This window comes from Penicillium bovifimosum (assembly GCF_028826915.1).
Source record: "Penicillium bovifimosum strain IBT 22155 chromosome Unknown utg000005l_segment0_segment0, whole genome shotgun sequence".
Classification (NCBI taxonomy): domain Eukaryota; kingdom Fungi; phylum Ascomycota; class Eurotiomycetes; order Eurotiales; family Aspergillaceae; genus Penicillium; species Penicillium bovifimosum.
The window spans coordinates 1-27,254 of record NW_026622714.1 but is presented as its reverse complement, the minus strand read 5'-3'; the positions used below and the strand labels follow the sequence as shown (position 1 = coordinate 27,254).

The 27,254-nt window shown below is 49.7% G+C and overlaps 14 protein-coding genes across 14 annotated transcripts; 7 read left to right on the top strand and 7 right to left on the bottom strand.

Moving 5' to 3' along the window:
* Positions 1-456: 456 nt before the first annotated feature.
* Positions 457-1,735, top strand: N7515_005174 (CaiB/BaiF CoA transferase family protein; the record flags this gene model as incomplete). The annotated part of the gene is made up of 2 exons (XM_056665918.1): positions 457-947; positions 1,006-1,735. The coding sequence occupies 2 exons, from the start codon at positions 457-459 to the stop codon at positions 1,733-1,735; spliced, it is 1,221 nt and encodes a 406-aa protein (XP_056519514.1).
* Positions 1,736-1,858: 123 nt separating this feature from the next.
* N7515_005173 (fungal specific transcription factor domain-containing protein) lies at positions 1,859-4,127 on the bottom strand (the record flags this gene model as incomplete). Its single annotated transcript, XM_056665917.1, has 7 exons — positions 1,859-2,363; positions 2,412-2,570; positions 2,630-2,810; positions 2,869-3,058; positions 3,116-3,182; positions 3,236-4,006; positions 4,060-4,127. The coding sequence occupies 7 exons, from the start codon at positions 4,125-4,127 to the stop codon at positions 1,859-1,861; spliced, it is 1,941 nt and encodes a 646-aa protein (XP_056519513.1).
* Positions 4,128-6,582: 2,455 nt separating this feature from the next.
* N7515_005172 (uncharacterized protein) lies at positions 6,583-7,558 on the bottom strand (the record flags this gene model as incomplete). The annotated part of the gene is made up of 2 exons (XM_056665916.1): positions 6,583-7,201; positions 7,257-7,558. 2 exons carry the CDS (start codon positions 7,556-7,558, stop codon positions 6,583-6,585), a joined length of 921 nt encoding a protein of 306 aa, XP_056519512.1.
* A 562-nt stretch (positions 7,559-8,120) lies between these two features.
* N7515_005171 (uncharacterized protein) lies at positions 8,121-8,717 on the bottom strand (the record flags this gene model as incomplete). The annotated part of the gene is made up of 1 exon (XM_056665915.1): positions 8,121-8,717. The coding sequence occupies one exon, from the start codon at positions 8,715-8,717 to the stop codon at positions 8,121-8,123; it is 597 nt and encodes a 198-aa protein (XP_056519511.1).
* Positions 8,718-8,819: 102 nt separating this feature from the next.
* N7515_005170 (uncharacterized protein) lies at positions 8,820-10,395 on the top strand (the record flags this gene model as incomplete). Its single annotated transcript, XM_056665914.1, is given in 3 exon segments — positions 8,820-9,797; positions 9,809-9,857; positions 9,911-10,395. 3 exon segments carry the CDS (start codon positions 8,820-8,822, stop codon positions 10,393-10,395), a joined length of 1,512 nt encoding a protein of 503 aa, XP_056519510.1.
* A 428-nt stretch (positions 10,396-10,823) lies between these two features.
* Positions 10,824-12,551, bottom strand: N7515_005169 (uncharacterized protein; the record flags this gene model as incomplete). Its single annotated transcript, XM_056665913.1, has 4 exons — positions 10,824-11,242; positions 11,305-11,936; positions 11,990-12,230; positions 12,302-12,551. 4 exons carry the CDS (start codon positions 12,549-12,551, stop codon positions 10,824-10,826), a joined length of 1,542 nt encoding a protein of 513 aa, XP_056519509.1.
* Positions 12,552-13,436: 885 nt separating this feature from the next.
* On the top strand, positions 13,437-15,268 carry N7515_005168 (Zn(II)2Cys6 transcription factor; the record flags this gene model as incomplete). Its single annotated transcript, XM_056665912.1, has 4 exons — positions 13,437-13,502; positions 13,552-13,656; positions 13,723-14,281; positions 14,334-15,268. The coding sequence occupies 4 exons, from the start codon at positions 13,437-13,439 to the stop codon at positions 15,266-15,268; spliced, it is 1,665 nt and encodes a 554-aa protein (XP_056519508.1).
* Positions 15,269-15,566: 298 nt separating this feature from the next.
* N7515_005167 (uncharacterized protein) lies at positions 15,567-17,275 on the bottom strand (the record flags this gene model as incomplete). The annotated part of the gene is made up of 6 exons (XM_056665911.1): positions 15,567-15,771; positions 15,823-15,908; positions 15,961-16,026; positions 16,074-16,747; positions 16,805-17,063; positions 17,111-17,275. The coding sequence occupies 6 exons, from the start codon at positions 17,273-17,275 to the stop codon at positions 15,567-15,569; spliced, it is 1,455 nt and encodes a 484-aa protein (XP_056519507.1).
* A 455-nt stretch (positions 17,276-17,730) lies between these two features.
* Positions 17,731-19,251, top strand: N7515_005166 (uncharacterized protein; the record flags this gene model as incomplete). Its single annotated transcript, XM_056665910.1, has 6 exons — positions 17,731-17,946; positions 18,002-18,094; positions 18,146-18,343; positions 18,403-18,757; positions 18,812-18,874; positions 18,935-19,251. The coding sequence occupies 6 exons, from the start codon at positions 17,731-17,733 to the stop codon at positions 19,249-19,251; spliced, it is 1,242 nt and encodes a 413-aa protein (XP_056519506.1).
* Positions 19,252-19,699: 448 nt separating this feature from the next.
* On the bottom strand, positions 19,700-20,844 carry N7515_005165 (uncharacterized protein; the record flags this gene model as incomplete). Its single annotated transcript, XM_056665909.1, has 3 exons — positions 19,700-20,004; positions 20,058-20,283; positions 20,332-20,844. 3 exons carry the CDS (start codon positions 20,842-20,844, stop codon positions 19,700-19,702), a joined length of 1,044 nt encoding a protein of 347 aa, XP_056519505.1.
* Positions 20,845-21,482: 638 nt separating this feature from the next.
* On the bottom strand, positions 21,483-22,648 carry N7515_005164 (uncharacterized protein; the record flags this gene model as incomplete). The annotated part of the gene is made up of 3 exons (XM_056665908.1): positions 21,483-21,550; positions 21,625-22,290; positions 22,354-22,648. The coding sequence occupies 3 exons, from the start codon at positions 22,646-22,648 to the stop codon at positions 21,483-21,485; spliced, it is 1,029 nt and encodes a 342-aa protein (XP_056519504.1).
* Positions 22,649-22,955: 307 nt separating this feature from the next.
* N7515_005163 (FAD-dependent oxidoreductase) lies at positions 22,956-24,212 on the top strand (the record flags this gene model as incomplete). Its single annotated transcript, XM_056665907.1, has 2 exons — positions 22,956-23,922; positions 23,971-24,212. The coding sequence occupies 2 exons, from the start codon at positions 22,956-22,958 to the stop codon at positions 24,210-24,212; spliced, it is 1,209 nt and encodes a 402-aa protein (XP_056519503.1).
* Positions 24,213-25,229: 1,017 nt separating this feature from the next.
* Positions 25,230-26,531, top strand: N7515_005162 (uncharacterized protein; the record flags this gene model as incomplete). The annotated part of the gene is made up of 1 exon (XM_056665906.1): positions 25,230-26,531. One exon carries the CDS (start codon positions 25,230-25,232, stop codon positions 26,529-26,531), a length of 1,302 nt encoding a protein of 433 aa, XP_056519502.1.
* Positions 26,532-26,692: 161 nt separating this feature from the next.
* On the top strand, positions 26,693-27,235 carry N7515_005161 (Gag/polymerase/env polyprotein; the record flags this gene model as incomplete). The annotated part of the gene is made up of 1 exon (XM_056665905.1): positions 26,693-27,235. One exon carries the CDS (start codon positions 26,693-26,695, stop codon positions 27,233-27,235), a length of 543 nt encoding a protein of 180 aa, XP_056519501.1.
* Between the last annotated feature and the right edge of the window lie 19 nt (positions 27,236-27,254).

Sequence of the window (27,254 nt, the reverse complement as noted above, 5' to 3'; positions counted from 1 at the left end):
TACCAAGATGACGAATGTTTTCGTCGCTAATGGAGCCACATGTCTCCGTACTGTGTAGGTACCTTACGTATTGTAGTGGGAGGACTGCGCCGCCTTTATGAGTGATACGGTGATACCTCAGGCTCCGATGTTAGACAAGACCTTCGTAGCTAAGCTCATCCTCCTGGCTAACCGCTAAAGGGCTTTCACCTTGCAAAAACCGGGGTAGACCGACTTAGAACATTGAGCGATCACCCTGGTAGCAGGCAGTTGGTCTTCCTCTCAGCCCCCCATATAGCCGACTACCGGGCTTGGCATCTGCTGGAGATCGGCAACTCGACCGAGGCCCCCCCGTGCGGAGTATTTGGGGTGATTCGGAGACTCACAGTCTCAAACCCCATTGTGTTATATTACAGGGCAGCTGGCAACCTCCACAGTTCACACCCAGGATAGGTCGACTCGAATGCCGTCTTGACAATGAGATTGTTCCTCTCGCGTGCTTCCCGGCCCCTAGCCCTGTCGGGGACAGTTTCACCTGCAAAAAGACCATACATTGCATCGCGTGGTTATTCTAGTACACCTCCCGAGGAACATAGGCCTCTGCCACTTGCCGGTGTCACTGTTGTCAGTCTAGAGCAAGCCATTGCCGCGCCCTTTTGTACACGACAGCTTGCCGACCTGGGAGCTCGAGTTATCAAGGTTGAACGACCGGTTGTCGGAGATTTTGCGCGCAACTACGATACACGAGTTCGTGGACTCGCGTCGCATTTTGTTTGGACAAATCGATCTAAGGAGAGTCTGGCGCTGGACCTCAAACGCGAAAAGGACCATGCCGTCCTAATGAAGCTACTTGAAAAGGCCGACGTGCTCGTTCAGAACTTGGCCCCCGGTGCCAGTGCACGATTGGGCCTCTCTCACGAAGCATTGAAAGAGAAGCATCCCGGTCTGATCGTCTGTGATATCTCTGGGTATGGGCAAGACGGTCCATACCGCGACAAAAAAAGCCTACGACCTTCTCATCCAAAGTGAGGCAGGAATGCTTTCTGTCACAGGCACCGAAAAAGAGCCAGCAAAAGTTGGTATCTCCATCGCCGATATTTCTGCCGGAATGTACGCCTACAGCAACATTCTCTCAGCTCTGTTGCAGCGTGGGAAGGACGGCAAAGGTTGTCAGATCGACATTTCCATGCTGGAAAGTATGGTCGAATGGATGGGCTTCCCGATGTACTACGCATATGATAACGCCCCTGGTCCGGTACCAGCAGGTGCTTCCCATGCGGCCATCTACCCATATGGGCCTTTTGAAACAGGGGATGGACAATCCGTCATGCTGGGCATTCAAAATGAACGAGAATGGGTCAATTTCTGCAACGATGTCCTCTCTCGGTCGGAGCTGGCCACCGATCCTCGGTTCTCAAACAACTCACAGCGAAGTCAAAATCGGGATGAGCTCAAGGCTATCGTCCATGAGGTCTTCTCGGATTTCACGGCAGAAGAAACGGTCGCTCGGTTGGACAAGGCTTCGATTGCCAACGCGAGTGTCAATGACATGAAGAATCTCTGGGGACATGCACAGCTTCAAGCGAGGGACCGGTGGACAAACATTCAGACACCGATTGGCGCTGTTCCGGCTCTTTTGCCTCCTGGATCAAGCAAATCAGTCGAGAAGGGTGGGTATGGCGCTCAAATGGGCTCAGTCCCGGCGGTGGGAGAGCACAATGAGGCCATTCTTGCGGAGCTCGGCCTATCCGATTGATCTCGTGTACATTCCATGAACTGATACAGTATATATACGGAGTAATGGACAGATACCTATCAAGCCACAATTGAATGGTTGGAGTCAAGTAACAAAGGTAGGATAGTCATTGAATCTGCACCATTACAAAAATCGATACAAAAACTCGAGGTTCTGGGGGTTCAGATAGTCCGGATTTGATAATGAGCCCGCAAGACCCATAACATCATCACCCTCCATATTGAACAGTTCGTACCAGTCCATATTGACTGGGGCCTCATCGATAGAATTTTGCAAAGGGGCTGTGTTGGCTGACAGCAACGGATTGCCCGCCGTGTTGGGGGAGAGGAGTTGATATGTGCCAGTAGCAGGCGTTACGAGTGAGGCCTCTTCGTAGTCATGGCCGCCAGTTCTCTGCGATGCCGATGGTACAGTGTTGTCAGCTAATCGGAGATCGCGAGCAGTACGATCATCCAAGCACCGAAAGAAAAGATCCAGCACCCAGTTCTCCAGATCCCATGATTTCTGTAGTTCTTTCAAGCCCAGGAGACATAACTTTGCCCTGTGTTCTGCTAGCTTACGGGCAGTGCCTATCACCCGACCGAAATGTATGGTGAGTATACATAATGAGGAGAATGTGTGAGTAATCCTGCAGCTTTAGCTTTAGTTCAAGTGGAGTATCGTTGGAGAGACCTACAAGTGGACTGATCCATGTTGGACCAGATTTTCTGAGAGCATGTCCTCTAATATACGGGTGCTTCGTGTTGCAGCATCAAGAGCGACATTGCCTTCTAGGTCCGACGATTGACCAGAGGGCTGTAAGAAAAGCGGTCGATATAAAAGTATGTATAAGTTACTGCTTACTTGTTAGCCCAGGAACATCCTAACAAACACCACCGACGGAGAATTGCATACTTATAAGCCATATGAAGCATGCCCACAAGAAACATAGCATCTCTGTTCATTGGTATCTGGAAATGAAGTTCTTTCGGGAGTTGCGATTCCCAGTCCACCAAGCGTCGATGAAGCATCGGTCGGGCTGGATTATCCAATTTTGACCGACCGGGTAGATATTGGCTGGAGACAATTTCCCGCACTGTAAGATGAAGTTGTTAGTGAGAAACAAAAGAGGATTGCATCCCAGAAGATCGTACATAGTCTGGCCAATTGGGCCATTCCAATAACATATGAGACGTGAACTTCTGGTGGAGCTCGGAATATTTTAGAAGGCCCCGTTTGCTCGCCTTCCTCAAAGTCCGCGGGCTCGAGATCAGCTATCTGGCAATCTTCATCGCGTATTCTCGGTGGCAGTCCAAGAGCTGCCGATGTCTGTTGATCACGGACCTGAGAGAATATTAGATTGCATGTTCCATATTGACAAGTGGGAGACGGAAGCTGTACATATAAAGCCCACCAAATTCGTTTCCATATCCTTTGGTCCTTGACATTGAGGAACTGCAACTTAGAGCTGTGCACGTCAGCGTGTGATTCAGGGCTGGTGAACCAAGGAAGAAGACCTACATGACATGCATTCCTTTCTTTTGAGCAAGACTAATGGCGGCTCCGAGCCAGAATCGAACATCACGCTCCTCTGTGGGACCCCCACGCCAAAAGCTCAACAAGAACAATGATTGTAACTTGGTGACTGTGTCAGTTTCCAATCCTGAGTCATAAATATCCTTTGCACGCTCATAGATTGCCTCTTTGGCTTGATATCGATTGCCAAATCCAGTGGTGCTTAAGGCTGAATCCGAGCACAGGCTAACACCAATGAACAGCATCGACTGCAGGAGTAGAGGTGACAACGTGCCATCTTGGTAGGCACTTTGCAGACCTGCCCGATCAAGGATCGGAAAGCAAGGGTGGAGCCAATCAAAATAAGCTTGCAGTAGTGTGTCGCAGATGGCGGGCGAGGGGAATGCAAGGGCCCCTTCGCGGGTAAGGCGATCATGAATCAGCTTGCCACGGGGGCCTAACGAATCGTGACTGTCTTTGGTTCCGGCACTTATCTCAGAAATTGAGTAGTGCAATCGCCCTTTTTGGACACTACCTGCGTGACCCTTCTCCGGGGATCGTCGACTTTCATCGACAACGCAGGTCAGAGGACTAGACTCGCCGAGGAAGACAGTTTTATGGATCGCATCCTCTGACGTTGAAGGGCGAGCCTGTGTATACTGCAAGCACTGTCCAGATACTAGCAACTGGCCTTGTAAGACTCGGGACTTCGCTGCATTTGTTGTCTCATTGCTTGTGGGCGTTCGAGTCAATCCCTTTTTCTTTCTGCGGGGATATCTGCCGACTAGCATAAGCTTGCACTCCAATCAACCCCTCCATAGGATCCTTACTTTCCACGTCTCGAGATTCCTACTTCACATGCGAGATTCCATGCCACGCAGTTCTGACAGGGCTGCATTTCTAGCACGTTGCAGCGCACGCGACGTGAGTTACATGCCAAGCAGGCTTTTTTCGCCCTCGTGCGTGGCCGATCTGGGCTTTTGGACTCCATATCTTGCAAGTAACAGAGGAATCGGCTGTTTCGATGAAATGATATTCAAGAATGAAACCATTGGTGATCTTTTTCCCTGCGATGCGTCCCGGGCACCTCGATTGATTGAATAGGTGGGGGGCTCGGCTTCTTCGGTTATATGCCTCGGTCTTTCGCCACCTGACATCGCCGTGGTCTTGATCAGATTGTTTATCCGTGTACACAGTATATTCTCGTGATTCCATGAACGTAGATAGCCTTATAGGTAGTTCGGAGTTCCTCATAAGGAACCTCACTGCTGGATTGAGGAAATCCAAATCTACTTCATCGTTGGAATTTTGTTGTGTTGTGTTATGGCCTCAGGCAACCACATGTTGAACCCTCCTCGGATCATCAGTCATCACTCATCACGAATGTACGGCATGTGACCGGCACGGAAGAATGATTCTTCCGTGCACAGACCAAAACACCCTCTCCAGCCTCTGACCTACCTACTGCTTCTCGCTTTGTTGATCAATCCAATGCACCAGATATATATCCTAGGTGACTCCTCCACCTGTAGGCTGTAGCATCAACGCAATGGAGTCCGCCAACGCTTGTCTCTCAGGCCTCCAGTTTTTTGGCCTGGAATCATGGCGTTGGATCACCACAGGCACACGGTACTCGTCACTTATGAGTCTGACCGAGCGGGCCCTCTTGCAAAGACTATCACCTGGCAACCTTCATAAAAGCTCTATTATGGAACTTAGGAACTATTAGCCAGTTGACGACGGGAGTAATTGAGACCCGCGCTCGATATTGTCGCCGTATCATGTCAGGTGCGAGTGGGTGAATCGTGTTTCGCTTGGTGCGTGGATGGACGATACCCATGGAATGGATGTTTCACAGATATGTCTACCGGGCTAGCCACCTCATGAACACCAAATTCGTTTCAATGGTGACTTCACAATACAATACCGTGGCTCTCAAGAAGTTGAATTCTGCAGGTTTCTTGTTTGTATAAATGTGTATCAATCCATATAGACAGCCTAGGTATCCCTTGCTGGAACAATCACCTTAGCAACCCGCCCTGAGCAACATTCACGGGCTGAGCTGGAGATTGGTCTCACCGGGCTTGCGTCTCATAGGAACGTAACATAACTCACAAACTACACGAATAGATACGCCCCGCACCAATACCTAGGATGGTCATAGGGAATCCGCAAGAACCCAGATTGCCGCAACAATTAGGTACCTCCCGACCCTTTCAAGTCGGCGTTGCTTACCAGGCTACCTGCGAAGAGATGGGAGCCACGGAATATATGCACGACATTCAAAACATCCATCGCCGTTATTAAGATCGGAGGAGCATCACTCGGGCCGGGCGATGAAAGTGGCGTGGAGTCCACGGCTACTGTAAAATCCTCCGGTGGCTGTGTATTTACCCGGACAGGGTAACTACGCGATCGGAGGCCTTTATCATTTAGGAATGCTAACCCAATGGAGGCCACGTCAATTTGAGGAACTTTACAATTGGGTGGATGGACTCTGACAAAAACGCTGGACTCTTGAGATGACCACATGGGAGTCATGGAACATTCCATGGGACTGTGAGGACGTGAGAGTACGTGGACTTAGGTTGTCGCGTGGGAGGTACGGGGAAGGTATTGTGGGTACTAAAGTTTAAACATACTAAAGTTTAAACACAACCTTAATCAACTTTGTTTGTGCTACGACACTACCGTGTAACTAGTACCTCTGTGTACTAACATCCGCCCATTAGTGTCTCACACCACATAATGATTCTGAGTTGTCAGGGCTGCATGGAGGTACCCTTCTAAGGTTTCCAGTGCTGTCCCCAATCCCCGTAGACAAGGCACAAAACTTTCTATGAAACCCGTTTCTCCCAACGTCCGAACCAGCGGGTTGAGAACAGTGCTACCATTACTTGACAGCTCGAATGGCCCAATTGCGCGAAACGACTGGTCGAAGAGCCGCTTTCTCAGTTCGCCGAAGGCCCCGGATTGAAGCAAGACATGCTTCGACGTTTGAGAGCCTTCTCCATAGGAACACTTATCAGACATCAGTCCGTTGATTTTGAACAATGGATTCCCGAGTTCTGACACTCTATATGGGGCTTCTAATTAAGTAGCTAGAAAAAGCACACATGCATTTAGTTCTATCCACCATTTCTGACAAAAAGTGCAATCATAGGTGAGAAAATCTTCTTTCCCATATGGCAACCTCCCCAAAGAACCTTAACGATGCGACCATTTGGAACAAAGCAATATGTCAGCGGAGCGCGAGTAGTTGAAGATGACGTCCGAGATAAACATAAGAGGATACCCAGAAAAAGGAGGATGTACCTGCTATATAGGCGGAATGGTGATGTCAATAAAAAAGGTTAAGTCATCATGGCGTTCCAAACATCAGCAGCCTCCTGGCCCGAAAGGCGGTTGGCTGCATTCGCGGCCTCGGCGCAGCGGTCCAGGGTAGCCTGTGGTGCATTGCACGGGCTTCGGAGACGGTTGCAGACTAGACCGGTGACACTTCTAATGCTGGTATCGGATCCGAAAGGGAAGTCGATCTGATTGTTGGTCGTGAAGGAGTAGTGATTACGTCCGTCTAGGCCGTACGCCCACTTGATGCTCGGGTCTGAGCATCTACCGTAGTCGAGGCTGTTACTGCCACCAGTCTCGGAGCAGTCGCTGGCTGTCACGGTCGTGGTGACCTCCAAGGTTTGAGTCTCAGTGAGAGTCTCAGTTTCCGTGGCGACCTGGTAGCGGGTATACGTGGTGGTCTCAACACTAGTGATGGTGTCGGTCACAGTCTCGGTCTTGGTGGAGCCTGGCTCGGTGACGGTGGATGCGCCCTCAGTGATCGTATCAGTCACAGTAGGACCGGCTGTCGTCGTGGTCTCGGTGATTGTTGGGCCGTTGACTGTCACCGTCGTGAGGTCTGTTGTGGTGGCGGTGCAATCGCTGGTTGTCGAGATGAGAGTTTCTGTCATGGTGACGGTGGTGCTATCGATTATGATATCAGCTTTTGAAGCATCAAGCCCCGAAAATATAGACTGACCAGTCGCTGACAGTCCGAGTTGAAGAAGATCCAACATCGCAGTTGTCCCATGGCCTCCCCCCATTTCCTTTCTTCCCGCAGGCACCTCGACCGCCGTCGCCCCAGTGATTTTTACCACCACTTTCATGTTCATTGCTGTGGGCGTACCCATCGCCGTTGCCAATTTCAACGTTCCCCACATTCCCGTACCCTTCACCATTCGGATATTCCCACGGCTTGTCTAAGGCGGGATGGGCAACCGCGGCGCTAGTTGCTTGCAGAAGCAGGACGGAGAGAGCCAGGAACGATGAATAAGAAGGCATGTCGACAAATTAATGTTATGGGAGTAACAGATGTATGTCGAGAGAAGAAAACAACGCCTGAGGACTTGGCTGCTTTATGTATTGAAAAAGAATGGAGACCGACGTTGGCGACTAGGTACGTACACAACTGGGAGGAATATCAACAGGGTAGGTAAGGTGGAAAAGTTTTCCGTTTTTATACTCGATCTAAACCGGCTAGGTACAAAATACTCAAGCAAGGTCTTCATTACAACATCGAAAAACAACGCTCTAGTCTGGTATGTATGCTTTGGCCTCTGCACATCATGTCGGGAATGCTAGCTGTTCCACAACGGCATTTCGGTCAAATCCAAGTTTTGGCCATCTTCGACACGCTTGTTCATCGTGTTAAATGCCAAGGGGTGTGAAATTAGCCAAGGGGGGTGTGCCTGTGTCAATTCTCTACATTAATCAGTGGTTCTCGATGAAAGTAAGTCTCCTGGCTCTGATTGCTCTCGCTTGCTGTGCACGGGATACTATCCGTTTTGATTTGCCTAGTTCGCAGGCTTCACGGTTGAAATATCCATCGTCTTCTTGGTGCGCATCACGCCTTAAGATCTGCTTGCATGATATTCGAAGCATGACTGCCTGCATGGCCTAGTCGTCGGTGAGCGAATTCAGTCGAGATAATTGCTGCGCCGAGACGGTATGTAGGGGAAGCGAGGTGTGAGAAGGGGGCACGTTGGTAGTTTCTGGAATAGCCAATGAGCCTGTCATATGCGCCATGTAGAGCTCCAGCCCTGCTATTCCACCAGACTCCCGGCTGTTTAGATGCGGTCACGAGAGAAAAGAGATTGTACTGGTCGGCCTTTTTGATGACACAGTGAAAGCTTAGCTGGTAGCAAGCTGGTGCTGTTTTGATACCTGATTCCTGAGCTGTATGAATTTCAGTGTCACCAAGGTGTAAGGCCAAATTGAGAATGCCGTGAGCATCTGTCTTGCCTTTCTCACTGCCGGAGGTCCACCATCTGTATTCCTTCCCCTGGGGATAGGCTTGCATGGTAGAAAATGCAGTCTCATCACTGCAAATGTGCTCCGAGGCGCCAGTATCCAGAACCCATGGATAGTCTGGTGCCGCTGCAGAGAGCCGGATTGCAATCAGGCCTTGTTGAGCAGTTGATTCTGGCCTCTTCTTCTTCATCGAGATAGATATCCTCTGAAAAAGCAGAACCCTCACATTGAGCCATGGGAGACGTCTCCTTTGGAAGTTCCGCCCCTAGACAATGAGCTGCCGCTAGAACCCATGCCTGATGTGAGCAATGAACCTGCTACACACACCTCACCCGAAACCGCACTAAGTGAGACCGACCAAGCCGGCTCCATATTAGAGACAGCTGAAAGCCTCATCAAAGAGCCTTCTACACACACTTCGCCAAAAACTGCACAAAGTGAGATCAACCAAGCCGGCCTCATACCAGAGACAGTTGAAAGCCTCACCCCAGAGCTTGCTACACACAACTCGCCAGAAAATGCACGAAGGGAGATCAACCCAGCCGGCTCAATACCAGAGACAGCTGAAAGCCCCCTCCAAGCAACCAACAGAGTCATGGGCTCAGTACCCGATCAATTAGAGTCTCCTGCTGCCAATTCTGCCGATCGCATCCATAACCTCGCCCGGCTTCTCACTGGTCAGCTCCAGCAAAACTATGGCTGCTGTCATACAACAGAAGAAGATGAGGTAATTGCCAAGGTCACTTATCCTATCGATCGTCATTCACTCCCGGCGTCGTTCAGTCCTCCTTTAGGTTATCATCTTACACCTAAGCTAAAGAGTCTCCTAACACAGCTGAGACACATCATAGATGGGACGCTGGAAAGGGACCATCTTACAAAGCTCAGGCACACCTTGAATGAGAAGCTAGGGCGTATTTCCGGCCCTGCAGTCACTGCGAACATCGACTGCCCAAAGCTTCTCGCCAGGCTAGCTGACAGCTTTAAGTTCGTCAACAGTTACGAGTATCGTGCGGGAGTTGAGCGGATCCCCGATGACTCTGAGTTCAACATCGGCTGCCCATGCAATGGAAATGAGAATGGGTGCGATCCTTCTATTTGTGACTGTCTCAATATAGAAGAGGATTCAGATGATAGGATTGTGCCATATCAAATCAGCGAAAACAATGCTAAGCTCATTGTTGCGACCAAGGACTTCCTCAGACGCAAAGCCATCATCTACGAGTGCAATTCACGTTGCGGCTGCAGTGGTGATCGGTACTGGAATCACGTCGATAACAGGGAAGGTCTATCAAGTTGGAGATATTCAACACTGGCTCTCGGGGCTTGGGTATGTTCAAATTCACCTTGGCCCCTCGCTCTACTACTTAGGATTGTTCTCAGGTCTCCGATCTCCCGACTTCCTCCACCGAGGACAATACATTGACCTTTATCTCGGCGAGGTGATCACTAAAGCTGAAGCCGAGGAACGCGAGAACCTCACCGAAGGCTCACATACGCAATCCTATCTTTTCTCAGTGGACTGGAACATAAAGGACGACGAGGACGAAGACCGAAACATGAAAGTCGTCGACACCCGCAAGTTCGGCTCCGCAACCCGTTTCATCAATCACTCTTGCAACCCTAATTGCAAGATCGTCCCTGTGTCCACCACCAATCACGCCGATGAATACCTGTACAATCTTACATTTTTCGCAAACCGGGATATCGCACCCGGCACTGAGTTGACCTTCGACTACACCCAAGGAGAGGAACACACAACTGCCGCCGAAGTTGACCCTGACACGGTGCCTTGCCTATGTGGTGAAGCCAACTGCCGCGGACAGTTGTGGCCGAACAAGCGCAAAGGCCAGGGATCTAAGTCTTAGGGCATCCCTTTGCCACCTTGTTGAGCAAGTCGGGCAAAGAGCGGTTGCAAGATAGACAAAGGCATTGAAGGTTTTTTGCCGAGACGTAGGTGAATCAAATACGAGACGGGAGATAGAATCAGTTGCCTGTTGTGCAGTAACTGAATCTCGCAGAGATCCAACCCATGAAGTCCAGGATCTTTATCCCCCAGCGTTCACGCCGATTTGAACCCTTGAACGCAGTGTCTCGTCTGTGAGAGAGGTGGAGTAAGACCACCGGTAGCCTGTGAACTTGCTGTCGCCTATTCCGCCCACTTGGTGACGAAGCCTTGTGGCACCGGACATGATGAAAAGCTTGAAAAATGGAAATATTGGCAATACTGAGAATACTGTGTTCTGACATCAGATTGTTGTAGTCCCCAGTCTCAAGTGGCGGTAAGAGTAACAGACTAGGGTCGCCAGCGGAACCCGGGGTTGCGCCAGTCCAGATCCTGAATCTGCTGCAGGGAAAGTCCCACCAAGGCACCGTGGATATCGAGACGTGCTCGACGCCGGTTATCCCACGCCATATAAGCCCACAGGCCGGCTCCGAGAATGAGCGTTGTGGTCGAAGTTGCCAAGTTGAGCCCATTCCCAATGTGGTAATTGGGCCCATCAGACGGCAAGAACGACCAAGTGCTGATGAGCCCTCCAACGTTACCAAACATGACCGTCGTTCCAATAGCCGACGATCGTGCGGTGTCGGAGATCACATTTGCTGACGAGTGTGCCGTGCACAAGGAACCGAAGGCAAAGGCTCCGCTAGCGATAATAAAGGTGGCTCCGTACCGTACCATGCTGTCTTCGCTTGCTAGGAACATGATATAACCTACATAAACATCTCTGATTAACATAGGGTCCGGGTTATGTTTGCACAAGAATTAAACTTACCAACCATCATGAGCGGTGGGCTAATAATGAAGAAGATCAAGCGATTATCGAACCGCCAGCTAAGGAATGGGAACAGCACAGCGACAAAGGCGCCGACGACATACGGAGGCACCGTGTGCAACTGTTGAGAGACCACAGTGGCGTTGGGGTAGATGGTCTGGACAATGGTAGGTGCAAAGAAACCCAGACCCTGAACGGTGATGTTGTTCAACAAGAAGATAAATGCCGTCGTGATTGTCACAGGACTGAAAATGCCACGTAATGTTTTGGCTAAGTCGAGTTTGTCAAGCACCTCCGTTGCAGCAAGACGTTCGGATTTGACGCGGGCAACGGCTAGGTCCTTTTCTTCCTGGGTGAGCCACTTGGCTGTCTGCGGTCGGTCGGTAAGGGTGAAAAAGCCCATGACAGCAAGTCCAATCGTGACAATGCCTTCTATCGCGAAGATCATACGCCAGCTGCGGAGGGAACCGAAGTGATCGAGCTTGAGAATCCCCGAAGCTAGGAGGCCACCGAATGCTCCTGCGAGCGGAGCCATGACGAGGAATAACGACAGATGGAAGACAAGTTCACTCCGTCGGTACCAACGTGAGAGGTAGTAAGCGATTCCGGGTAGGAGTCCTGCCTCAAACACCCTAGATAAGAGCTGTCAGCAGTGTTTTAACCTTTCGAAACATCGGAAACGCACCCCAGAAGGAACCGGACACCAGCTACGCTGTTGAAATCTTGAACAAAGGCAGTGGCAACTGAACAGATACCGAATCCCAATGTAATCCCCGGAAGCCACCATCCTGGCCCAACCCATTTACACATGAGGTTGCTCGGGATCTCAAAAACAACGTATGCGATGAAGAAAATCGAAAGCACGGCATTGTAATCATAATTCACCAGTCCTAGGTCTTTATCGAAACCGGCCAGTTTCGCGTTACCTACCGCAGAGGAAAATGTTAGTCTTTTGGAATTAGGTAGGCGAAGAGCAGAGGAAAATTGGTATACACACCAATATTAGCTCGATCGATGAAACAAAACAGATACATCACCGCGACAGTGGGGAGGATGTAGAGGTCGATTTTTAGTCGTAGTCGCGATTCGGCCGCCTTGTCGAATTCCACCAAAGGCCGGCCATTTTCATCTGTCGCCAGTTGTCCCCTTTCTGCTGCATCGTGGGCGGTCCCCCCTGCACGTTCTTTGTGGAGTGAGTCCTCCTTATCCTCATCGATGGGAGTGGTGCCCTTCTCGGTGTCGGCCATGACCGACGATCGTATAACTGCACAGTTGACTGAGGTTGGGAGGAGGGGTCAGGTCTGAAATTATGAGACCTTGTTGATTACAGGTTCTACGAAGAGAGCCAATCGGGTTCGCCTTTTTATCATATAGCCAGTGGGATCAATAACGTCCTCGGAAGAGCTAAGGACAGGGTCCAGGGTTGGGGGGCGCAATCCAGGCCGATCGTCACGGCTGTTTCTGTATCAGTTGCTGGCCAGTATTTGCCGTTGCCAAGAGAAGACATTTAGCCTGATAATGGCGATGGCCAAACACTTGACGGTCGGGAGTAGACAGTGTCGCTTATCAAAATGATTACGGTTCTTAGAAGGCCAGAGGGGGTCAAGCTTCGTGAGTTCCATTGTGCATTACCCTTGGATCTGTTTCTTCCAGTCGATTCAGCGCCAAGTCTCTGCGACGGACTAGTAGACAATAGATCATATACTGACTGGAAGCAGAACACATTAGCCAGAAAAGAAAGGGCGCAAAGTGTATTTCTTGCCAAGTGTAGAGGACTGGAGATCTGAGGAGAAGTTAGGCCAATGACGAGCACATGGGCTTCGGAAGTTCCCCCACACAGCCCGTCTGGGTATTTCCCCGGATTTGAAGATCTTTGGATCTCGGATTAGCCATTAGGAAGTGCCGAATTTATCATCCGGCCTTCGTCTGGCCGCTTCGTGTAGATGGAAATTCACCAGTTGACTCGGAAACGGCGATTTCCCCGCACTTTAAAGCACAATCAGTAGCTTATCTCCGTCGGCAAGGTCCGAACGTTCCACTCCGTCGCTTCTGCTTCTTCTTCTATGACTTGAACAAAATGAATCGCGTCTGTGCTCATTGCTCTCGCATAGTTAGTGCACTTTCCTTCCGAAATGGCTTGTGCTAATGACACCAGAAGCAAAGATGCGACGGGGAAATTCCTTGCTCGCGATGCACGCGTATGTAGTCCCGCCTGTGAGATGGTCCTTACTGACATCCCGAATATAGGTCTTGGCCATGTTTGCAAACCGCGTAGTCCGGAGAAAGATGCAAACGTATCGCGCGGACCGAGTGCGCCGCGACGGCCACGTGCATCGCGCTCCCGGGGCGGCTGTTTGCCATGCAAGGGAAGGTACTGTAGAGGGGTCCATGGGTCCTTGCGTCGGAAGCTGATACTAGTGTTTTAGGAAGAAAAAATGTGACGAATGCCGTCCTCGCTGCAGTGATTGCCGCCGTTTGAATCTCAGTTGTCATTGGTTAGTGGGTGCCACCACTGTCGAAGCAGACAGACCCGAAACCAGTGATGCGTGCTCTCCTTCCTGTCTTCCGACGCTTTCTGCTGAGATCGTTCCGAACAATGATCCCGAACCCGAAGGGGATTTGTCTACGCCGAGGCCCATAACACCCTTCGACGCTGAAGACTTCATTGCCACGCTCTTTCCTCACCCCTTGCCCAGGACGAGTGCTGTCACACCACCTCTCAGCCAATTATCTATCTCCATAAACCCCTATTTACGCACAGACGAAGAACGATCGCTCTTCAATCACTACATCCACGTCGTTTCAAGGGCGCTTTGCCGCTCGGGTGATAAAGAGAATAACCCTTTTCTGGTCACACTTTTACCATTGGCAGCAGTTTCGGATACCGTAACTAGTGTGATATTGAGTTTGAGTGGTTGCCATTGGAAGAGAGTTTACCCAACCATTTGGGGGACTGCATTGACTCGACAGGGACAAGGTAGGCTATTTACCCGGGAAATGCCTTGTACGATAGGCTGACAATTTCATAGCATTGGCCCAAGTAAACGATCTGCTCGGTTGCTCGGATAAGCAATCTATATTTGCATCATGCGCCACGGTGCTCTTGTTATGCCTCACCGAATTGTTCGACGGCACATCCCGGGTTTGGAAGTGGCATCTGAAAGCCGCCAGCGCAATTTTGAAGTCAGCAGCATTCCAATCGCTTATCTCGACGGATGAGTGGAAATTCTGCATCAGTCTGTTTCATTATCTAGATTCCATGTCGACCATTTCTCGCTGCAAAGCACCGCTATTGCAAAGCGATGACAGCGTGATAGAATTGTGCAGATCGGTTCGTCAGAGCAGTGTGCCAGAGCTATGCCACAGCGATTCAGCAGATGCTATTTACGGCATATCCCCTGCCCTTTTTGACTTGTTGGGCATGGTGAATTTGCTAGCCAACCAACGCATCAGGCGTGTCGATGAGTTATCCGAGATTGGCTTCCGAGCAGCAGCAACGCATATTGAAGATAGGATCGACGAATGGCGCACCGGACACGATCGTGGAGTTTCAGGTGCTTCACCTCGTGAAAACAAATCAGATACGGACCGTGCTACGACTGCTTTTGAATGGGCGATTCGACTTCGGCTCCATCAGATTGTCGAAGGTTATGACGCCCTTCATGGGTTTGTGGAACGCGCAGTCACCATGATCCTCGACTCTGTTCAGGCGATTCCATATGCTAGCAGGATCGAGGGGTGTCTTCTTTTCCCTCTTGTTATCGCTGGGTCAAGCAGTATCAGCGTTGAACGACGGATGATGGTTAAAGAACGGCTTATGGTGATGGAAAGCACTCTTGGATTTAGCCATATCCATCACGCACGCCAATTATTGGAGACATTGTGGAAGGGAGCTAACAGTGCTTCGGATTTGAACTGGGCTGCCGTCAGATATAGCCAGTTTCCAGGCGTAGTGTTTATTTAAGGACAGGATTTTCTATTGTATTTTGTGATGGTTCTCTGAGACGGGATCACCTTGAATTTCTGTTACTAGGTAGTAGGTATACCAAGATGTTCATCAAGCGGGATGGGTATTTGATGACAGTGACCTACATACTACGCCCCCATCTCCGAAGAGTCCCATTCATCGACACTTTCCCGATCGAGGCTCGTTAAGATAACACAGTTGCCAGTGACAGTAAAAAGGGCGATTTTTGTGAACGACATGTAACCGCCATATAACTACCGTTGGACTCTAGCCCCCATTTCACCAAAGGCAATGTTCAATACACGTAGCGGAAATTCTCATCAGGATAAACATCTTGAACACCTCTCTTCCCAGCCAGTCGTGTTTCAACAAGACTACGCGCTGGAGTGCCCAATCGATCTGCAGCGGTGTTGCGTCTTCCATACATGATGCGCAGGGCAGTTGACACTACAATTGCCGCAGCATTAATGGCAACGATTGTTATCTTTGCCGGTATATACCTGTGACAGTCAGTCAAGAGTAGATTCCAAGTATGCAATGTAGTAGCCTACTGCGGAGCATCCTTGGCTTGAAAAGTTTGCGGCCCAATAATGTTCGCAATACTAAAGCCAGCAGACACAATTGCGGCACCAGAAACCTAGGACATTTTGTCAAATGCTGATGGGCTGAAAGGGATATATACAATGTACCTTCATAGTGTAGCCCTTGTAATTGGCCCCAGTCCATGCATAAATCAATGCCAAGGGAGCGACCGTCTAATAAAGTCAGGAATGATCCCATGTCAAATGCTTAGAGTACATACCGTGTTCACCAGATAGATTCCCACTAGACAGCCAGTTTGATTGTCGGGCGGAAGAAATGACATCAAGCAAGATCCTAGTAATGTCGGAATCAATAGCAAGTCAATGGCTAGCCAGCGCGAAAACCCCCTTGAAATCGCGAACGTAGAAACCATAGTTGCCACAATACTCACGATTCCAGAGGGCATATTGAGAAGTGCACTTTCCTTTGAGCTGTATCCGAATCCTTTGATCAAGATTGCGGAGAATGTTGTGATCACGCCGCTTGGAATTGTTATAAGAATAGTGAGCAAGACAAGAAGCCAAGTCTGGAGATCCCCGAACGCCTCGAGAACCGACCGCCATCTGAAAACTTTGGACCCAACCCCAGACTGGTCATCTGTTAGTCGTTGGCCAATTCGTTGTTTCTCTGTCTCTGTAAGGAACTTGGCCTTTTCCGGATTGTCGGGTAGAACAAAAATCACAAGTAGAGAAACCAAGATGTTGACTACACCAATTACCACAAACATGATGCGCCAGCCGCCAAATGACATACTGGTAGGGGCATGTTGGGCACCGAAGGAGATGAGAGCTCCAACAATCTGTCCGACGCCCAACCCGCAGTACCAGAGTCCGTATCGTGGTGTTGATTCTGCACGCGTGTACCACATGCTTGTGTACATTGTGAGAGAGGGTGCTGCGATGAGGTTACTTTAGTACCCTGTTTCCTCTTGTGGATTGGAAACTCTCCTACCTATCACAGCTTCCATCAAGCCTAGCAGAATTCGCAAGGCGAGCATGTGAGAGAAATTCTTGGCGGCGGAAGAGCAACACAGAATGATTCCCCAGCAGAACACATTTGCTCCAAGCACTTTCGTTACAGAGAATCGCTGGAGGAGAGCGCCCTGGGGTATCTCTGCCACGGCATATGCAATAAAAAAGGCCGTTGCGAGCCAGGGGAAATCATTCCCGGTCATATGCAGATCGTCCTGGAGACCCATAACATTTGCATACTTGCATTTGTTAGCTGGAAGAATGAGTTAAACTGAGGTGAACAAACATTGATGGAAATCTTGTCAATCATCTGTAAAAAGTAGGTCAGGAACATAATGGGCAGGAGGTGCCAGTCAACCTTGCGTAGCAAGGTCTTGTCGTCCATCTCAACAATACCCAAGCCACAGTCTTCGGTATCGCATTTGTCGGTGAAATCAATCTTATCATCCATAGTTCAGGTCTTTTTCAGAGGATTAAAGCACAATGGCAATTGAGCAAATTTGCAGGCCGGTCAGCTTTATGAACGACATTGGACCAGATATGATATAGTGCTGAGATTGCAGCTCAGCAACGTACCCGAACTTTGCTTCCCCAGACAATGATAGGCGTTGATCTCCTGGCTTAAAACGGGAAGGATCGACTGCGGAGAAGCCAAGAAATATGCAGCCGTCGGATAGATAGCCAGCCGCCTCAGATTTCTTTGGCTTCGCAAGGTCCCTGGCCGTCGCTTATCGTTACGAAAAGGAAGAAGCCGATGGAAGATAACCAAACCATGCGATCAGATGTGTATTGTGTTTTTAAAGTACTTTGCCCTGCTGTTGGCAGGTTATATAACTCCAATGGAACATTGTGGGTTTTCGGCTTTCGCAGATTCGAAACAAGAATTTGCCTTTGATTCAAGTTATTATGCCTTCTCGCACCGACGCGCCTCTTCAAGTCGCCATTGTCGGCGCAGGTCTTGGTGGTCTTGCGGCTGCTGTTGCTTTACGTCGACAGGGACATATTGTGACTGTATATGAGAGATATGATTTTGCCGGTGAAGTTGGTGCGTCTTTGAGTGCGGCTTCGAATGGATCACGCTTCTTGGAAGAATGGGGAGTCGATGTGAAGGGAGCCAAACCGGTTTGTTCTTCTGGGGAATTATGATCAAAGCATACAGCTTATAACTCCGTAACAGGTCATTCTCAAGCAACTCATCATGCACGAATGGTCCAATGGCGAAGTGCAGAGCACATACCCGCTTGGTGATTATAAGTCCAAATTTGGCACGGTAGATTCAAGCGTCTTCTTCTGTTGTTCATTTGTGCTGATCTATTCATAGGATTATAACAACTTTCACCGTATTGACATTCACCAACAATTACTGAAGTCTGCGTTTGAGCTACCCGGGGATGGCCCTAAGTGCGAGCTGAAAGTGAACTTCAAAGCAATCGATGTGAATTCAGAGAGCGGGGTCATTCAGTTCGAAAATGGTGTTGAGGCATCAGCCGATATTATTGTGGCGGCGGATGGTATTCGGGTACTCAAATGCTATCACAAGTTCATTTGCTAGTTCCGCAACTGACCAGATTAATATAGTCTCTCACACGAAACATGATTGGAATTACACCGGATTTTGAAATGTCCACATCATGCTGCTATCGATGCATCATAGGAGCCGATAAACTTCGCTCTCTCGGACTACAAGACTACATCTCCAATGAAGCGATCGAATATTGGGGCGGATTTGGGATCAACAAGATTGTGATGTCTCCCTGCAGTAACGGAGAGGTTGTCAGCTGTTACTGCTTTTATCCAGCAGCACATAACAATGTCCGTGACGACGGATGGAGCATCAGTGCCTCGCCGCAACAACTCGTGGATACCTTCCCAGATCTGGATCCTAGAATGAGAACTTTGATGATGAACGCCGAGGATATCAAAATGTGGCGACGTGAGAACTCTCGGACTTCATTCAATCTTATGTATACACGCTGATAAACTACAGTCTATAAGCATCAGCCATATCCTTATTGGGTAAAAGGCAAGGTTTGTCTCCTGGGAGATGCAGGTAAGTCGCTCACCCGCAGTTAACTCATTCCTGCACTTAAACAAGCTGACACAGTAATAGCGCATCCGATGATGCCCGACCAGTCGCAAGGCTCCTGTATGGCCTTTGAAGATGCTGGGGCTTTAGGTCTCGTGTTCCATAAGAATTTCCGCCAAGAATACAGCGCGGTTCAAGGACTGGCTCTCTACGAGAAACTACGCAAGGAAAGAGCCACTCGCATCCAGGAAGCTAGCTTTAAAGCCCGTGAAAACCTGAACGAGCGGATTGGTTGGAGCTCGTCTACGGATCGACCTGGAAAGTTGACTATCGAGGAGGTCTGCGGGTACGATATGCGGGAACATCTAGCTCAGCTTGTTTGTCAACAAAACACAACATGACCCAGTCGAGGTCGGGAACCATATTGGCTACTAGTTGAAATAAAAGATTTGCTCTTGATTCATGGTTTTATACCGAGTACTGGTGGGTCTGTTCCAGGTCGATTCCATCCTCAGATCCTATTCCAAGCGCAAGAAATGTGCTAGCAACGCGTTTTCCTTTCTTCAATCCCCTATATCGTCTGTTTATGTAGTGCTTCTCCAATTTGTGTGTGACGAATCTTGGGGTTGACGAGTGAAAGTCGAAGTATGATGGGGGTTTCCGATTCCCGGGACGCAGATGTTGCCATCCATTTGCGGTGTTCCAGTCTGTTGATAATACGCAATGGGTTGGAATTATCTATTGCAGACTCCGAAGTAAAGCCAATGATAGCATTTCAATCTAAGCAATCGGCCTACAATTTGAGTTTGATAATATAAACAAAGGATAAAATATTGAATACATGTGTATTCAATGCATTTCCATGTTGAATAGCTGCTCAGCTAATGGAAGAATGGACTCTTCGAGGCTGCGGAATTTCATTCCCAGCATCATTTGTGCCTTTGAGGAATCACACGAGTAGTGGGTATTCGCAATGCGTTTACCCGGCTCTCCAACCGGCACACGACGGCTGGCCACAGGGCTAGAACTAGCGATATCCGCAATCTCCTGTGTGTCATATGATCCCTGAGTCACCAAGAACCTCTCATGCCCAACCCCGGAGAATGTCAATGTCCGGACAGTCGTCTCAGCCAGATCTTCAACATCAATCCAAACTGTTTTATGGTTAGTTGACATCGCGTGGCGGCTGGCGAGAACAGACACATACCAGGTGCTTTCGTGGGTGGAATTTGACCATCCTTCCCCGCACTCAGAACCTGCCACACAATCTGATTGCTGGCATTCAGCTGAGAGAGAGATGAAATAGGATGAATCATTCGCCCGAATACCATTCCCGGGCATAGAGTTATCAATTGAAACTGCACCCTATGGTCGCGGACGTACTCCCAAGCCGCCCGCTCCGCGACTACCTTTGAGGCACGATATGCGGTAGGCTGGCTCTTGTTAGATTTGAAGTGGCAAGGTAGAAACACGATTCTTACCACAGCTGCGGCATTCACACCATTTTCGTAAGTCAGTGGACACCAATCTTTCTCGGTGTACACGGTTCCGGGCTGCAGGCCCAGATCGGCATTGTAGACACTGGCAAAGCTAGACATCACCACGACCCGACGAACTGTAGGGTGGAGCTTAGCAGCTTCACAAACGATCTGAGTACCTTTTACCGCAGGTATCATTAACCTCTCTTCAAATTCACCCGGAAGAGCATCATAAGTGAAAGCCGATGCCAAGTGCACCACAGCCTGACAGCCTGACAGTGTCACGGACAAAGCGCCCAAATTCGTGGGATCCGAGACCACCACTATTTCAAGCTGTGACAGGTTCTCAACTTTGGCGGAAGATAGTGCCTGGAGTGTCAAAGCTTTCTTCTCGGCTGAGCGAACGGTAGCGCGAACACGGTAATTGCATCGCAGGAGTGTCGCTATGCAATGGGCGGCGATGAAGCCGTTCCCACCCGTCACTAGCACCAATGATCCGGTATCGACAGGAGGCATTTTCGATTAGCTTAATTGATGCTTAACATAAAAACGAATAACGATGATTCGAGACCCAGAGTTTCCGGTTATATAGAAAAATTGGATGAATCCGAGCCATCGGATCTGCTTGCGCCGCCGTCAGCCGTCGGGTAGATAGCGCATCATTCACACGCTCATAGCGCGTTTTCATTGTTGCGTAAACTTCCCCACCACGAATAAGTCGATCTTCTCCATTCTCAGGTGTCATACCTTTCGGGAAAAAGCTATGGCCCCTGGTAAGGGATTTTCGTGGGTGATCAAGGAGGGCCCAGTCTTCACAACTCAAAAAGGGACGATGTTGAAAAGAGGACCTAGTTGATTAAGAGGTGTTGCGTGCAGAAGGAAACCGTAATAAACTACTACTATGTTCAATCCTTCTAGCTAAACCTTGGAACTGTGACGGCGAAAGATGTATGCCACGGAAGTGGAGGCAAAACCTTGAAACATGGGGAAAAGCACAACTTGAACGTGAAGATATCTAAACTGGAGGCAGACCGCGATAGTAGGTTGCATGAATGAATGACAGAGAAGAGACATTGACAGTACTTGCTTGTGGATGTGTCGTATGGACCTATTGCTATTTATTTCTGCCCAGATCAGAGTATATACTCTAGGTATCACTTTCCCAGCGTGAATTTGATATGCTCAGCAGTCAACTCAATAAATTCTTTGGCTTGCCATAAATCTGTAACTGGGGTTAGTTTATTCAATTCTCGAGGGTGACAAAAACAAACCGACAATACAGAGGGAGTCACTAACCTTTGTCCATATGCATGAACGGATGAGGCACTCCAGCAAACCTTTTTTGAATGACTTCGCTCCCGCCAGATATGAGTTTCTGGGCATAGGCTTCTCCTTCGTCCCGCAGAGGATCACAGGCAGCCGTATAAATGACAGTCTTCGACAGGTTGGTAAAGTCTGGCGCATCAAGTATGTTTGCATACCACTTGAGGGCGGCAAGTTGGGAGTCTCGTTCCGGGCCTGCCGGGGCAATGCTCTGCCACTTGAGGTTATCGAACCATTTTAATCGGGCCCAGTTCAAGGTAGGTGCATGCTCCATTTCGTGCATCGACTGCCATGGCGTTTCGGATGCTGTCTTGTATTTTGAGATGTCATCCACGGTGGGAGTGCCGACAGCTACTAGTCTAAGAGGGATCTTCGCGTCTCTAGCTAGGTGAGCACACACCAAAGCGATATTGCCACCTGCTGAGACGCCGCCAATTGAGATTCGATTGGAGTCAATATTGAACTTTTTCGCGCCTTCGGCGTGAATGTATTGCAATGCAGCAAACGAATCTTGAATTCCGATTGGAAAAGCAAATTCCGGAACGAGGCGGTAGTCAACGTCGATAACGCAGACGTTTGCTTTCATGCAGATGTGTTTGCAAATATGCGATTCCGTGTCAAGGTCACCCAGGCCCCATCCTATTCATTGAATTAGTTGGTGAGATCGAAATACTCCTTCTTATCCCAATAGCACAAACTAACCTCCGCCGTGGAAATCAACGTGCACTGGCCATGGGCCCTCAGAGGCGGGCTCGTACACGCGAACAGGAACCGCATCTCCGTTGTGACCAAGAACTTCTGTGTCATAGACTCGTGCACAATCAGGTGCCGGACCTGTTCCGTATGAATACAGCACAGAATACTTTTTGCGCAAAACTGCAAGGTCAATGGGTCCTGCAGGGGTGCTTGCTGCATGTTCGTTATACAATTGAACGAACACAGGGTCCAGGTGAGGGAGGACCTGGGGGTGGATTGGGTTGAGAGCCTCGTGCGACATGTTTGAAGAAAATGATGATAATCAAAGACGGAGCTTCCAAAATGCCTTATATTTCAACACTCGGGCAATATTGAAGCTATCCAACCGTCGCGTCCAACTTTGCCGACGGTCGGATGCAGTTCAGGATAAACCCCGCACTTTATTTACTGTGTAGGCGACGGTCGGATGCAGTTCACGATAAACCCCGCACTTTAAGGTATCTATGCGACGGTCGGATACGAGTCGAATACTTCCAGCAGATTGGGGTTTTGTTATATTGACAGGAAAGAAGCGGCAGAGGTGGCATTATGCTCAATCAACCGACATCATGGATCCTGTTCTTATAGTGGGTGCTGGTATTGTTGGCTTGACGCTTGGTCAAGCCTTGAAGCAAAACAACATTCCTTTCGAAATTTATGAGCGCGATTCGACACCCGAAGCTCGTGGTCAGGGGTGGGCCATCACCTTACACTGGGCTCTGGAATATCTGTTCAAGATGTTGTCGGAGGAGACTTTGTCGCGCATTCAAGATGTCCAAGTTGATCCCGATGTGGCGAGTAACGACAATGGCAATTTTCTCTTTATAAACCTGGAGACTGGAGAACCGAGATTCAAAATCCCTCCTAATCTCCGATGGCGTGTGAATCGCGAAAAGATGCGACGCGCACTACTGCATGGCATTGAGGAACATGTTCATTGGGGACGACGAGTGGTAGGCCTCAACTTTCCCGAGGACGAGAATCAGGTTCAACTGGTATTTGATGATCAAGAAATCGTCACCGGTAGGCTTGCTGTTGGCGTTGAAGGTAGCCGCTCCATGGTGCGACAAGTGCTGCGTCCGGATGCCTTTGACAATACGCCTATTGGGATCAACTTCACCGGAGTAGCTGTGGATCTCACCCCGGAGGAGATCCAACCGTTACGTGACATGGATCCCTTGCTATTCCAAGGATGTCATCCAACCACGGGGGATTTCTTCTGGTTCTCCATGCTTGAAACGCCGCTCATTAACGGCACGGCAAACACCACAGCCGAGAGATACCGAGCACAGATCTGCATGTCTTGGCCGGAGAAGAGCCCCGAAGATCAGGTAGCGACTACCAATGATGGTCGTTTGGCAAACATGAAACGGCGTGCACAAGGATTTGTGCCTTTCTTGCGACAGGCGGTGGATCGAATCCCAAGTGGAACACCTGTGACTGAGATCAAGCTTGCGGATTGGGAATGTCTTGATTGGAACAACCATAGTGGAAGAGTCACTTTAGCAGGAGATGCAGCACATGCAATGACCATGTGTAAGTGGTTTCATCGTTGTCAAATGAGATAGACACTGACCGTCTTAGATCGCGGAGAGGCGGCGAATCATGGGCTCTTGGATGCTTATCGTCTCATGGAAGCTATCAATCACATCTATAGCGGTTCACTCACAGCCTCCATCGCGCTTGATACATATGAGGAAGAGATGAGGGTGCGCACCCGACGTGCCGTTCAACTCAGCCGCCAGGCTTGCCGAGATGCACATGATTGGGGACGACTAGATGAAACATCGGCCATTTTGACCAAGAGGGCTATAGTGGCAAACTGATATAGTTTCATCTCAAACCAATGCAGCGTTATTTGTGCATCGAATCTGCTCAAGTTGAAAGTGGTAGGAAAGCATCGATGGTGGGGAGTAACTGGTATACAAATCAAATTTAGTCTTGACAACTCTGCCTGATCATATACATGTATAAATCGTCAACCAGTCTGTTAACCCAGAGAGACTCCAAGTTGTCGGAAATGTACTCTCACTTTTGACCAGTTGGCTTGCCGTTTGTATGAATGAATATCCCCGATCACAGACTGGAGATAATTGATCGACTGACAAATATTCTTAGTTCTTTACTTCAACGTTGGCATGAAGACTGTCTACCTTGAGATCGGCCACGAAATCTGCAGCCTCCCACCTATCACAACAAAGAAGGGCAAATATCTTTCGTGGGGTCTCGGTCCCGTGTATTGGGTCATTGCTTTTGTGATCTCCATGTCTAGGTATTCCGCAATTCAGTGCCTTCACCAATTTTGTAGGGGGATTGTTCAGTCTGAACTTCACCTACTCGCTGTTACCAGCCAAATCCTTTAGATAAAAGAGTGCATTCAGACGAAACAACAACTATGAGAAAGGAAAAGAAAGAGAACAAGAAAGAATCCACAGAAGAGTTTTTATCTCTTCTCCCAGTTGTGACACTGCAGGTGGGTTCTGCCAGGCCTGTCCAGGCGGTGAGTCGATTCAGGTCATGTGACAGGAGGAGGAGAGACGAGGGACTTGTTTTGTTGCGCGCCTCTTTCGTTTTCTTTCTTTTCTTTCTCTCTTCTTCCTTTCCTTAGACTAGTTATCTTGTCGAATTGGACTCTTTTGCAAGAATAGCCTACTGCCACATAATAACTAGTCTCTCTCATTACTTTCATTTCTGGACCGCCGGCCGCACAGACGCGCGTTCCTGTGACGCGTATCTTGGCACCGGTCCACCCCACCGAATCCCGACTCGATCCCGATCCCGATCCCGATCCCGATTCAGATCCCGAACCGAACCACGGTTGCCGACCGTGCCGAGAAGCTAGAATGGCTTCTCTGAACCCAGATCCCGCGCCCAGCACTGCCGCTGGCAATGACTATACCACACCGAGACACGCATCTCGTCTGATCTCCTTCCGACTCGACTCGTCGTCGGTCGCGAGGCGACTCGAAAATACCGAAGAGAAAGATCGGTACGCTAAGCTCTCGACGCTGTACCAAGCCCTCGAACAGAAGTTTCACGAACTCGAGGCCCGGAATATCGAGCTCCAGAACGACAACGATGAGGCCCTAGCCCAATACCAGAGAGCAATCGAGCAGCAGAACAGCGCTCAAACCACACTCGAAGCCGCTCTAGTAGCAGAGAAAGCAGCCGTGGCGAAACAGAACGAGATGGCTATGAAGTTTTTCGATCTACAGAACCGGAGCACACCGAGTATGGAAGCTGCGGTCCCGAGGAAATCTGCTCGTATGCCTGACGCACCAATGTTCAGCGATGGGAAGGAAGTCCGATACGAAGCTTGGGCCACAACGATCCGCCAGAAGCTACTCGCAAATGCGGACCATTATCCTGAACCAGTACATCGTAAGCTCTATGTACAGAGTCGCTGCGAGGGCAAAGCCCAGCTCCATATTGCCCCCCGCATGGATGAAGCCTCCACCAGGCCATACGAGGATGCGGAAGATATCCTTAGTCACCTGCGAAGTGTGTTCGCTAACCCGAATCGGAAGGCGGAAGCATACTCCGCCTACCATCAGCTAACGATGAAGCCCCGTGATGGTTTCACGGATTTCTTAGCTGAGTTCCTCCAGCTCGCTGAGGAAGCATGCGTGGTCCGAGAGAACTTGAAACGCGACCTCTACTTGAAACTGCCGAACTTACTTCAAACCCAGATGATGCTGGCCGTTAACCAGTCCCATGTCACGTTCGACAATTTCACTGAACAGTGCCAGAGCATCTCCCACGAGATCATGCTCCAACAGCATCGATCCACCGACCGCAGGAATCACCGGGGTGGCACAGTAGGAGGAAGCGCAAGAACCACGACCGCACACACCGCCCCTAACACATCGGGCACCAGCCAGCCGACCACCGCTCGAGTCAAACGAGAGGGATTTACGCCGGCTAGAATGACTGATGCGGAACGGAACAAACTGGTCAGTGAAGGAAAGTGTTTCTATTGCAAAGAACCCGGACACATCAGCCTCCAGTGCCCAAAGAAGACTACTACTACCCCCGCGGCTGTTGCGACAGCCTCCACTAAACCCAAGGAAACAGTGGTGACCCCGGATCCCCGCATTGTGGAACTCGAAGGATCGGATGACGAGCAGGGAAAAGAGTACGCCTAGGGCAAGTCTCCCGCCTAGGCGTCTCACGGCAATCTACTAGCGGAATTGACATCACGAAGCTGCTCTCATCTAAGAGCTTCCTGACCAAGGCACAAATTCCAATCAATTCGTTATTTTTTCAAGTCAACGCGTTAGTAGATTCTGGAGCAGATATGTACATTATGATTCACACCCGGGTGGTGGAGAAGTTAGGCAGGTACGGTCTACGCACTGCGAGAGTGCAGGATATGGGTGCACATTCGATCAGAGCGTACGATGGGCGACAGTCGGCGCCTATCACCCATGTCGCCAGAGTACCCCTGATCGTGGATAACCATCGCCAGCCATTGGCAACTATGATGATAGCTGACATCGGCCACCACAACATGATCATCGGCAGGCTATGGCTAGCAGAACAGGACGTGCTGCTGGACAGTCGGAACTCTCGAATACTATGGCCAGCTCCGCGGACCACAGAGCAGAAGATTCAAGCCATAAAGGAAGAGGTGGCGTGCCAATTGACACGGCCAATCCCCATGCAAATCCTCAGAAGGCCATGCGTGGAGGAGGATCTAGAGCACCAGAGAGACTGCGAACGACGTGACCGGAAGTTTGAGAAGGGTCTCCTCTCGGAAAAGGAATCTAAACCCCAGAAACGGATCCCACGGTCATATAACCATTCCCATGGAGAGGATACCCTGAAGAAAATGCACCGGGCGCTGTGACACTTAGGGCTTAGGGCTT